The sequence below is a fragment of the Lampris incognitus genome, chromosome 16 (genome assembly GCF_029633865.1).
Source record: "Lampris incognitus isolate fLamInc1 chromosome 16, fLamInc1.hap2, whole genome shotgun sequence".
Classification (NCBI taxonomy): domain Eukaryota; kingdom Metazoa; phylum Chordata; class Actinopteri; order Lampriformes; family Lampridae; genus Lampris; species Lampris incognitus.
Window position 1 is genome coordinate 31,536,200 of NC_079226.1, and position 12,159 is coordinate 31,548,358.

The window sequence follows — 12,159 nt, forward strand, 5'->3', positions numbered from 1 at the left end:
ACGTGACAGCACTCCTGCGTGCGCGTCCACGATTCGTTCGCCCTCGCAACAGCTTGCGTGCACGCGCCTCCGGTCTTTTAAAGCTCGCTCGCGGGATCTATCACGCGCGCTTTCTCTTTGGCCCCGCCCCACGGTCGTTTCCGTTTTCGATATATTCTCTCTATCAATATATATTCTATATATATATTCTATACATATTTTTAAATATCATAACAGCCTCTTTCAAAGTGCATTTTTTTCTAGTAAATGTGGGGTTTAAAACGTTCCAGCGGAGATTTAAGGTTTGCGGACGGTACGAGACCAAAACGATGACGCCTCTCGCACAGACTTCTGGGAGCGCTCAAACAAGCTATGACGTTTCCCATTACAACCGGTCAGTATGGTAGCTGTCTAGCTAAAGTGAGCTAGCTACTCCGCTGTTGACAGCCGGGAGCATCTGTGAATGAAGATCGTACCTCTCAATGCGTCTCACTCATTCGCGATGGAGCAAACAGACACGGTGTAGCCTTCGGTCTTGTAGCTAGCTACTGAACTAGATTTAATGTCAGTGTTGGTCTGTGTGCCCTCCCCTGGTTTGTCTCACCGGTAACCAGATTGTCTGTCCAGGACAGAAGCAGCAGCTAACACACACACTGTCGCCACTACAGGAGGATGCTGAAGCTGTTCGGTGTGCTAGTTATCCTCGGATTGGCCCTAGCGTGTATCACCTCCTGGGTGCTGGAGAGCTATGACACGGCTTGGCACCCCAAACGGAGTGTCCGACGTCCAACGACCAGTGATGAAGCTGAAACTAAAGGAAGTCTTCCACCGTTTCCAGGCGGCGAATTGAATAATATATTCTGGTTTATACAGGTGAGGTGTTCTCTCTCTCTCTCTCTCTCTCTCTCTCTCTCTCTCTCTCTCTCTCTCTCTCTCTCTCTCTCTCTCTCTCTCTCTCTCTCTCTCTCTCTCTCTCTCTCTCTCTCTCTCTCTCTCTCTCTCTCTCGCTCTCTTGCTTGTCTTGTAAAAGTTTGTTGCCATCCGTGATACCAGGTGACTCAGAACCCTGAAGCCATCGGTATTTCTTGAATGAGCATTGATCGATTGAGTTTCTATATTGTCATTGCACAAAGTACAGCGAAATTGTGTTTGATTGATGCATTAAAATAAATAAGATTAAATAATACATTATAAACTAAGCAATACTATAGAGATAATTTAGACAAAGTGCAAAGCGAGCAGAGTGAGTGTCAGTCAATGAATATTGGGCCAGTGTTGCCAGTTTCATCTCATGTAGAATATTTGAACCTGGTGGTGTGATTGATGATCGCTTGCTGAATTATTTAAAGAATGGGGTCAGTGACCAGTGAGCTGTTTCACTGTCATGGTTCAGTGGGACCATCTAGAAAGACTTTGAACTCTACTACAATACTTCATCTGGATAACACTTGTTGTAAAAAGACACAAGGCTGCTCAAGGATCAGTTCTGACACTTGTACCATCTTGCCTGGGTTTGTCTGATTCAAGGTGTCTGACATTCATATTAGCCGCTTCCATGACCCAAGACGCATTCCAGATTTTGAAAAGTTCTGCACTGACACTGTCGAAGTCATCAAACCGGCTCTTGTTCTTGCAACAGGTAATTCCACTATTTCTAATGGGTTTTATTGTCTTGAAATTAATTGCATCTTATCTGGTTGCACACAGTCTAAGTGGATAAGGTCCTTGTTACTCTGCAATCCAAGTGACATCCCTCCATCCATTTTCCAAACCGCTTATCCTAGGCAGGGTCGCAGGATGCTGAAGCCTATCCCAGCAGACATTGGGCAGCAGGCGGGGAGACACTGGACAGGCCATCACAGGGCCCACACACACATTCATACCTAGAGACAATTTAGTAGTAGTATCTAAAGAAAATCCACTAGATCACCAGGTCTACACATATGTGTGTTCACATGCTTCCCTCCCCATGCAATATGTAATATGTTTATCAAAAGTGCAATAATTTGTGAATATTGTACAGCAGTGACCCCTTTGCTGCAGATTTTCTATTTAGTTTTTGGTTGGGTTTTTTTTTTGCACAAGATACCCATTAATTCTTAAATTCATTTACTCCTCTTCCCCATCTATTCTTAATTCTCTGTCTCTCTTCTTTTAGAATCTTACATGATGTCTTGTGTGTTTTTATGTAGGCATCAAACTTATGTGAATTATTTTTTCGTTTTGTTTGCTTTTTGCCTGGTTCCTCGTGTAAGCCTGCATATACGGGCTGACCCGAGGGTGCCAAAGTGTGTTTGCTGCTCGTGTTCCTTGTACCCATGTGCTGATCTGTTGTCTATGACTTGTTGCTGCTTGCCTGTGTGTGTGTGTGTGTGGGGGGGGGGGGGGGCTGGGTAAACTGTAAAACTTAATTGCCCTTTTGGGATAAATAGTCATCTGAGTCATCCCACCAAATCAAACTCCTTGTTTGTGGAAAGTTCCCTAACAGGAAAACAAATACGACCCCACACTGACAAGTGGGCTTACATCAGCCTCATAATATTAATCCCGAGAAATTGCTTATTGGTATCAACAGGCCTAGGCTAATGTAAAATTTGATCCTACTGGCTGTGAAACGCCCCCACTCAGCAGTTAAGACACTCTGGGTTTGTCACCAGTCAAATCTCAGTTGTTTTTTTCCTCACTACAGGAGATCTGACGGATGCTAAAACGGAAAGCAAGGTTGGTTCCCTTCAGCATGAAGTAGAGTGGCAGGCCTACCACAACGTCCTGAAGAGGTCCCGTGTGATGGAGCGCACCAGGTGGATCGATATCCGTGGAAACCATGGTGACTGTCCCTGCAGTTTGCATCCAAAGTTTCTGAACGAAAATCTTCAGAATTTGGCTAGCATGTCAGAGCTCAGAAAGAATCCATTGTCTATCAAGCAGGAAGTCAGCCTCATTCTCAGTTGCCCACCCTTTGTTATTGGATCACTGGTTATTACCAGTGAAACCAGATATACCTACTTTGTAACTGTCTAAAGAAATCCATAGTATTCAATATGCAAGTTTTCACTGACAGTGGTTATGTTGCTGTAGTTCAGTTTTTTTTTTTTAACACATTTCTTGTCAGTCCATCAGTTATCTGCTAATGACATGATGGCTTTTGATCGATATCATGGGAGTAACATAAGGAAGTGTAATTCTGGAATTATAGATCTTTTACCCCATGGAAGATCCTTTGTTCGACATTTAGTCCATCACATCAGAGCTTGTATCAGTCATCTGTCATCTCATCTCTAGCCCCTGCTGCTTGAACATGCTACTTGACATTACAACTGTTCTTTTCTCCCGACAGATGCCTTCAACATAATTTCACTAGACAGTGTCAACAACTATTACAGGTCAGTACTGTGCAGTCAATACTACAGTCAATGCAATAACTTAAGACTGATTTATGTCCATTTATGGACCACTCGTAGACGTCAGCATCTTTAGCAGCTGCAAGCTGAGAGCTCAGTCCTTCAGAGTGAGGTGCATGTGCAGTGGGCTGCCTTGATCTGAAACTTGAGCAGCGGACCTATTTATTGACAATAATCGAAGTGATCTGAAAGACATAAATAGTAGCACAGTCTTAATGGATGGAGCGACTCTCCAGTCCTTTAACACAAATCATGCTTCCTCATTGTTTAGCATCATATTCATTGCTCTTGATGCTGATCGGTGCCCCCCCCCCCCAATGTGCCTAATATTGCAGCAGCCATCCTCCCAGTGAAAAATTTCCTCTCTCATTTAGCAAACATTCATTTATTGATGAATTGGATAACCCCAGAGTTCTTTAGGATAGCTGGCCACTGTCTTCATCCTATACTGTGTTATTGCTTACTTTTTTGGCTTTCCCTCAATCCTGTCCAGGAAGTACTCAGCTAATCAGAAAGTAGGCTCCTTTCACTACATCCACAAGACTCCCTTTGGCAACTATTCCTTTGTCTGCACTGACGCCACCCTCACACCTGGGCCCAAGAGGCCATACAACTTCTTTGGCATTCTGAACCAGGTATGCACCTTACTCAGCTATGACTTACAAAGGCAGAAAAAAAAACTTGAACACGGTAAAGTGTTGATTTGTGGGTTTATTTGTATGGATCTGGTCTATCTACATGCTCTCCCAAAGGGCTTTTAACCGAAGGTTACTAATTCTGTTACCTGCTGTGTCTTGTACAGTTGCCGAGTGCTGTAAAATATGAATTCGGTGTGGGGTTGAGTGTGTGTGTGTGGCGGTGATGTGCGGGGGGTTTGAGCTAAAACGGAATAATAACCATAAAAGTGTGTCTTTTAAGCAGTCAGTACAACAATTAATACACTGTGAACATGTGAAGTAATGGAATGCTCCGTTTATAAAATGTCCCCCTGCTCATACAGACTCAAATGGACTTGCTGGCTTCCTTCAGGGCGGAGAGTCACAGCAGCAACCAGTCCATCTGGTTTGGCCATTACACCACCTCCACAGTCATCTCCCCTTCTCCCGGAGTTCGAGAGATGATGAGGTAACAATGGAATGAGTGTGGGATCCTTAACCAGAATTTAGGGCTAAGGGTTATCTTTTTTTGTTTTGTTTAGTTTTTTGTTGTTGTTTTTTTTTTCATCTGCAGGCCATGTGTGCATCTTAGATAAAATTCACTGCCAATGATAGTATTTCAATTCTAACTAAAGCATCCTACATTGAAATTAAAAAGGCACTTTGAATGAAAGCATCCACCAATGACTTAAATCCTAATTTGTAATTTAGATCTTCTATTATTTGCATATTGGTGATCTATCCATCGTGCGCTTATACTAATTGTACAGGACATGGCATGCACTTTTGAGTGAGATAATTGCTATTTAATGCACTAAGAATCCTGTAGTTCGACACACAAATATATATCTGCTTATTACTTTGGGTAAAAGCATACGCTAAATGAGAAAATGTAAACGTGAATCTGCAATGAGCTATCTAGTTTGAGAATACAATGTGATCTCCCAGTGATGGCCAGTTACCTGCCAAAACCACTGCTACTGTACAAATGCACCACTCGCAAAAAAAAAAAAATCGGCTGCTTCAGAAGGACAAGTAGAAAGTATTCATTTCAAGTTTGTGAAATAAGGAAGTGTAGATCTGAGAACAGGTTACTTTTATTTTTTTAGTTATGAATTTTTGATGGTTATGTGCCCTGTTGAGTGTTTTTTTTTTTTATCACTGCTTGTTTTCCTAGCCATAGTAATTTTTTTTCTCCCTTTTTCCCCCCAATTGTATCTGGCCAATTACCCCATTCGTCCAAGCCCGTCCCGGTCGCTGCTCCACCCCCTCTGCCGATCCGGGGAGGTCTGCAGACTACCACATGCCTCCTCCGATACATGTGGAGTTGCCAGCCGCTTCTTTTCACCTGACAGTGAGGAGTTTCACCAGGGGGATGTAGCATGTGGGAGGATCACGCTAATTCTCCCCAGTTCCCCTCCCCCCAAACAAGCTCCCCAACCGACCAGAGGGGGCGTTAGTGCAGCGACCAGGACACATACCCACATCCGGTTTCCCACCCGCCAATTGTGTCTGTAGGGACGCCTGACCAAGCCGGAGGTAACACGGGGATTCGGACCGATGAGCCCCGTGTTGGTAGGCAACGGAACAGACCGCAACGCTACCCGGATGCCCCTACTATCCATAGTATTTTAAGCAATATGATTTTGCTAAGAGTTGTTACGATACGGAGAATAAGCAAAGTTGTTTGATTAATCTGCTCTGTTTTGATTGCTAATTTGAATTGCTCCCTGTGCGTGTAGCTCTGCTGTTGCCTACCTGTGTGGCCACCTGCACACTCTGGGGGGCCTGATGCCAGTCCTCCACAGCCGACATCCCCAAGGCACGCTGGAGCTGGAGCTGGGCGACTGGATGGACAACCGGAGGTAAGCCATGATGTTTACTTAGCTAAAACTTGGGTTTTGCTTGTGTCTTTCTGTTTTTTTTTCTTTCTTTTCTTGCTTTTTCTTTTTGATCACACACGTACACACACACACACACACACACACACACACACACACACACACACACACACACACACACACACACACACACACACACACACACACACACACATACACGATACAAACCTCACATGTTTGACACAGTTGGATCCAATCCTCACAACGACAAACTCAACAGTGCAGCGCAAAGGCGGGGGTTGGTTTTGAAAGAAGGCTTGCTCAAGTTCCATCGAACACACACACACACACATGCACACATTCTCCGGTGCCCAGCACATTCCTGTCATGCCTGTCTCCCAGATACAGAGTACTGGCCTTTGACCATGACATGCTGAGTTTCTCTGACCTGACGTTTGAACGGTGGCCTGCGGTCCTGATCACCAACCCCAAGGAGTCACAGTACCTTCACCCCGGAGTGGAGCCCCTGGGGCGAATGCGGAGATCAACGCACATCAGGTGTCCCCTCTGTGTGTGTCAGCCTGAACCCTAAAACCTCCTCATCTGCTCTACAACACATCATTAATGCACACCCTTCTAAATTTCTCCTTTTCACTGAACACACTGTTTTATGCAGCCTCTGTCCTCATAAGACGTCCAGCCTGCAATGCTTTTTATCATATTAAGCCTTGTTCTGATGGGAGTAGTTAAACGGAGGGAGGTAAAGTGTTATAATCACTTCAAAAGCATATCTGTAATTTAACATTCCCTTGACCCGCCTATCCCAGTGAGTTTGATGCACCGCACACAATCTGATCAGTAAGGATTTCACCCTGTTTTACACTAAAGCCCTCAAAAAATTATGTCTACACTAGTTCGTGCGAGTTGGTTCTCTCGGAAATGGATATTTGTCACACGTGGGATAAGAGGGTGAAGCAAAGATGCATTGGCACTCCCATCTCTGAAACACAAAGCGCTCTTCCCATGTGTGTGGCTGTCACTAACCTTACAAACGCCCTGTAATAACAGCTGTGAACATCAGACACTATCGCAAAATTAATCCAGTCTGATTAGGCCTTAAGCTCCAGCATATGAATTTTCAGGTTCTCTGCATTTTAGGCTTCTTTTTTTTAACCCCTATTTACTTTTTAATGGACCTTCTTTCAACCCCACCACAACCCCTTTCCCAGTTGTAACCTGGTCTTTTATTTATTCCTAAAATTCAATTACTATGAGAGGTTCAGCAGAGTCACACAGAGCTACAAATGATATAAACAGATATAAAACAGAGCTAAAGAGTGCAGGGTCTGCTTGTCTGAATCAGAATTTGAATATTCAAACCCATTATCCCCCCCCCTCCCCCCAGGATTCTAGCCTTCTCTGAAGCTTCAATCACAGCGGTACATGTCAGCGTGGATGGTGAACTGTTGGGCATGGGCCGTTCTGCAGGGGGCCCTCTGTATGTGGTGCTCTGGGACCCTTCTCTTTACCTCACAGGGCTGCACACCATCCGGGTAAAAGTGGAGGTTAGTAAAACTCTTAACTTACTATGCCTCAAAGATGTAAGCACAGTGAGAGTTTGATGTGGATTAGTTTGTGTTAGTTAATTCTGTTTAGTTTTGTTTGATTTTTGGTGAATCGTGACTTTCTTGTAAATTTTTTGTGGCTAATTCAGGAATCAGGAACACTTGCCTGTGAAATATCGTTTCCCCCCAGCCCACAGCAGTGCAACACAAAGACAAAAACACATGTCCAAAAACTGTAAGAACACATATATATCCAAACTAACACATATATCCAAACAAACGCATATATATCCAAACTAAACAAAAAAATCACTGTCCAAAAGAACAAACGCCAGCCGGGATGACTGTTGGAACTGCCGGCCTGCATGGGCTAGCAGTTAGCTTAGCCTGCCCCGCTTCCGTGTCCTGTCAGACCGCCCTTGGTATTTCCTCTTCAGGCATAGCTCCGGGCAGAGCCATGGTCCTTGGGCCCACCAGGTGCAGCAGACCAGGCTCCCTCAGCTGATCCAATGCTAGCGCTCCCAGCCAGACACCTTTGACACACCTCTCCGCACTCCACACGACGACACTAAAAACACAGTCGATGCTAGGCGAGGCTGCCGCCAGACTGCCCTTGGTGTTATCGGAACTGCCAGTCTGCATGGGCTAGCAGTTAGCTTAGCCTGCCCCGCTTCCGCGTCCTGTCAGACCACCCTCAGTGTTACCTCTTCGGGCGCAGCTCCCAGCAGGGCCATGGTCCCTGGGCCTACAGGACGCAGCAGACCAAGCTCTCCCAGCCATCAAACGATTGATTGACTGATACTAGCGCTTCGTTATCATTGTTGCAGGTGATGATGGTGATCTAGAAATATAAGATTTTTCTCTAAATTGTTTTGGACAGATCAGTTCAATGACTAATATGCAAATATAAAGTTGATTATATTTATGTAGGCACAATCTGATACCTTTATTGCGTGTATACAGGACTCAGCAGGACGGTCAACTGTGCGAGATCAGCAGTTCACCCTGGAGGAGGACCTGTCGCCTAGCTTTGGCTTCATGCAGTCCTTCATCCTCCTCACAGACCACTACATCCTGGGTCGTGTGGTCTTTGTCATCATTATGCTGGTGAACGTTGGTGCACTGTTGGTCTTCAGGTTCCTGCGTGTTCCCTCTGGCAGAGGTATGCCATGGCTAACCCTTCACCCCATCAAACTATTTCACATATATCAAAATGTCATTTTAGTTAAGGTTTACTCTCACTTAAATTGACATTACCCCCGCATGCAATCTGCATAGACTGATTAGAGAAGTGCTCTCTCCATGTTGGAGACTTTAGCCTTTTCTGCAAGGTCTTCCTGTAGTTTTTCTGGATCACTTGTCAACAAATAATTTTAGAAAGGTTTTATTTTGAAATATATATATATATAATTATTTGAAATGTCATGCAGGATGACCTTTGATGAACAGTATGGTTGTCCCATAATCAGATGGTCTAGGTGTGATCCTCATTGCAGCCATACCCATCAAAGTATCTTTGCGCAAGATACGTTAACCTAATGTACTCCAGCAGGGCGGTGCTGACTGATTGATGCTGCGTTCTGACCAAAGGGCAAAGGGAGTATTTTCTCCTTTGGGGAAGACGTTAGCAATTTTCAAAAGAAATCTTCTAAGCCAATTTGCCCATGTTTTTTAAGCGTCTACAGGTTGGATCCCTCAAGCACTCATGTCCCTCCACCTGGTCAGTAAAATGGACACCTTCTACTACTCTCTGCTGCTCTTCAACCTGTGCACAGCCTTAGGTGAGATGATCTGTTGTGCCTTTGTTTTGGTCTTCTGCGCAATGTCAGAATTGTACAGTCATTCGCTTAAAAGATTGTGTTGTGATACCACAAATTTAGAATGCATACAATAATTCACAGTCATTCTGAGATATCCCGATCTTGTAGATTTGCGACTCTGTTTGTAATTTCAGTTTGTGTGTGGCAGCATTTGTGAATGACCAACATGCCTCCACTGACTTAAGATCAGATCCTTCCAGAGCTTTCTCCCCCGCTCTGTGTCCCCCCACTGCCTCCCAAGAAGAAAAGATGCAAAAAAAAATGTTAAAGGCGAGTGGACTGCCCATGTTCCTTAAAAAAAAACAAAAAACAAAATTCAATAATTAAATTAACGCTTCCAAACAAAAAAAAAAAAAACTATTTAAACATCTGGCCAGCTTACCGGGTTTCCTTTTTTTGGAAGTATCTTTTCCCAATTATTATAAATCAGTCACCAAGTAGTTTAGTCTTATTTCCAAGGTATGATGAGACTTTAGCCAACACACTGTTCACTGTTCTAAAGCTGTATTTGAAATACCCTTTGTTGTCCCACCCTCCATCTCTCTGCAGGCCCGTGGTTTATAGGAGAGCTCATTGATGGCCACAGTGGTGCCTGCTTCGCCTTTGGGGTGTTCATCGATGGTCACTTCCTGGAAGGCAGTCTCACTTATGTTGTTGGAGTCATTCAAGTAAGCATTGGGTCTCTGGTGGTCATGGATATGTTTTGAAATGTCTTAAATTTCTGGATATAGACCCAAGGAGTTTTCATTTTCCCATTTGTCATGCCCATGAAACTGTTATTCTACCTGGAAGGCCTTGTGATGTCTTAAATTTAATTCAGTGACGCTTGCAGATGCCCTGATGAAATATTTGCTTCTAAAGTGAAACCTTCATTCAGTTGTAAAAGATACAGGCTAACTTTTCCTTTCCCCCTCACTTCTTTTCATTGCCAGCTTCTGTTCTTTAACACGCCCCTCACCTGTTACCTTTGCTGGAGCCTACACCAGCGTTGCCGTGGCAACACCTTCCGATCCCACCTCCTTCGGCCGGGCTGCCGCTGGCGGACTCTGTTGGTTCACCTCTCCATGCTACTGCTGCTCACCTGGCAGGCCTACTCCTGCTACTTCCTCCTGGAGACCTACGGCCCGCTGGCATTCTTCCTGTCTCCGGTTCGCACATGGGCATTGGGGCTCAGCCTGCTATTGGCTTACCGCGCCTGGATGGGCCCCGCCCCCCATCTCCGTGACAACAGCAAGAGCAGCGCTCCTTCTTGACAGTAACCACACTGTGCCGCAGCGGCTTCCTTAAGCCGGTCTTACGGTCGCATTTTGCCATTTCTGTCCATCCATAACACCCTCCGACAGTGTTTCCTCACACATCCACCCCCCCGCCTCTCTCTCACTCTTCCCTCCGTAGCCACTTTATACCAGCCACTATCCTGTTTATAGTTAAATATCATTTGTTATGCATGTTATGCTAGTGCACACATTAGCACATTTTGGGGCATATTCATAGTGATGTGTACAGTGTAAAAAAAGAAAATGACAGGGATACATGGAGGTTCAATAGCCTACATCAGCCATGAGAGGACTAGTCCAGTGTATGTTTCGGCAGACAGTATATGAGAATTGTATTACGCTGTGGTTGTAAAGGAATATTCGTTTATATTTAAGCTGACACATTACCATGAGCATTTAGCACTTTTTGGAAGTGTTGCCTTGGCCAACTGCCACCTCACCACTGCCAAAGGATGAATTTAGCAAAATAATGGTTTACTCTTCCCTTAAACCCACTTATTGACTGCAAAGGCCAGATGTGCCAAACCAACCCTCACGTTTACCTTCTTATACGTAATACTTTTGGATGAACAGGGAGCATATTCTACTTTATATGGACGCCCCCCTCTCAGACCAAACCTCCTGGGATTGTGCGGGTGTCGCTGTGGTGAAAACGAAATGCGGTACAAAGCCTAAACAGCGTTCCGATATTTTGATGATGTACTGTCAATCCACACATGGCACAGGAAATGTGTCATCAATCAAAGTAGTGGGTTAAATCCCGTATCAGTTAGTTGATAAGCGAGAGCGTTTTTGTCAATGAAATTTCCCTTGCACATAACTGAACTGTCACTAATCACATCAGAATGACCTCTATGAGAACACAAAGAATCTGCATTTACTTTACCCACATACCGTTTCCTGCAGTTATTGAATTCTGAACTGTTGGGAAAGGCTTAAAGTTCACAAAAATACACAAAGGCTGGCCTGACCATTCACACTTCTTGCGAATTCCACCACAGAAAAAGCAGCTGTTTGTCTCTCAGGAATGTGAGCACTTGGAACAATAGGCTGGTCCCAGTAGTATTTCGGGAGCCGACATTATGACAATGTTTTTGTATACTCCATAGTAGCTCAGTCATAAACCATGTAAAACAATCAAGATTTGTGGTGGCTAAAACAAAACGGTGAATGTGATATATATACCTGTGAGGAAATGAGATGACTTTGTTTTACACTGTTGATTTACAAAACTGTTAATTTATTGAGATTATATCGTGTGATTTTATTCTTGTTTTCTTTTTGATATATCGCTCCACCGGTGATGGGCGTTCTTCACCTCGGGGGCTAGACTTTCCCCAAAGCAAGACTGGTTATGGTTGAGATAAGGGCATTCCTTGCTTCTTTTTTTGTTTTTGTTTTTTTTTTTGTTAAGTCATGTTCGTCTAGAATGAAAATTTGACAGAAGTAAAACAAAATAATGCTGTGGTTCAGTCCTTTGTAGTCATTTGCTGCAGATACCCAGGTGACCAAAGTACCAACTGATGAAGAGGAATTTGGGAGGACCCAAACACAATCTTCAACAGAAGCAAGGGGCAAAAAAAAAAAAAGTTAGATCCTGGTGTGTATATATATATATAT

At 44.1% G+C, this 12,159-nt stretch overlaps 1 protein-coding gene across 1 annotated transcript; it reads left to right on the plus strand.

The window, feature by feature from the left end:
• Positions 1-362: 362 nt before the first annotated feature.
• tmem62 (transmembrane protein 62) lies at positions 363-11,456 on the plus strand. Its single transcript, XM_056295772.1, has 14 exons — positions 363-499; positions 648-852; positions 1,507-1,618; positions 2,669-2,806; positions 3,317-3,362; positions 3,874-4,015; positions 4,381-4,505; positions 5,779-5,901; positions 6,280-6,435; positions 7,283-7,442; positions 8,406-8,604; positions 9,119-9,223; positions 9,812-9,930; positions 10,195-11,456. Exons 1-14 carry the CDS (start codon positions 462-464, stop codon positions 10,513-10,515), a joined length of 1,989 nt encoding a protein of 662 aa, XP_056151747.1. The 5' UTR covers positions 363-461; the 3' UTR covers positions 10,516-11,456.
• Positions 11,457-12,159: the final 703 nt, after the last annotated feature.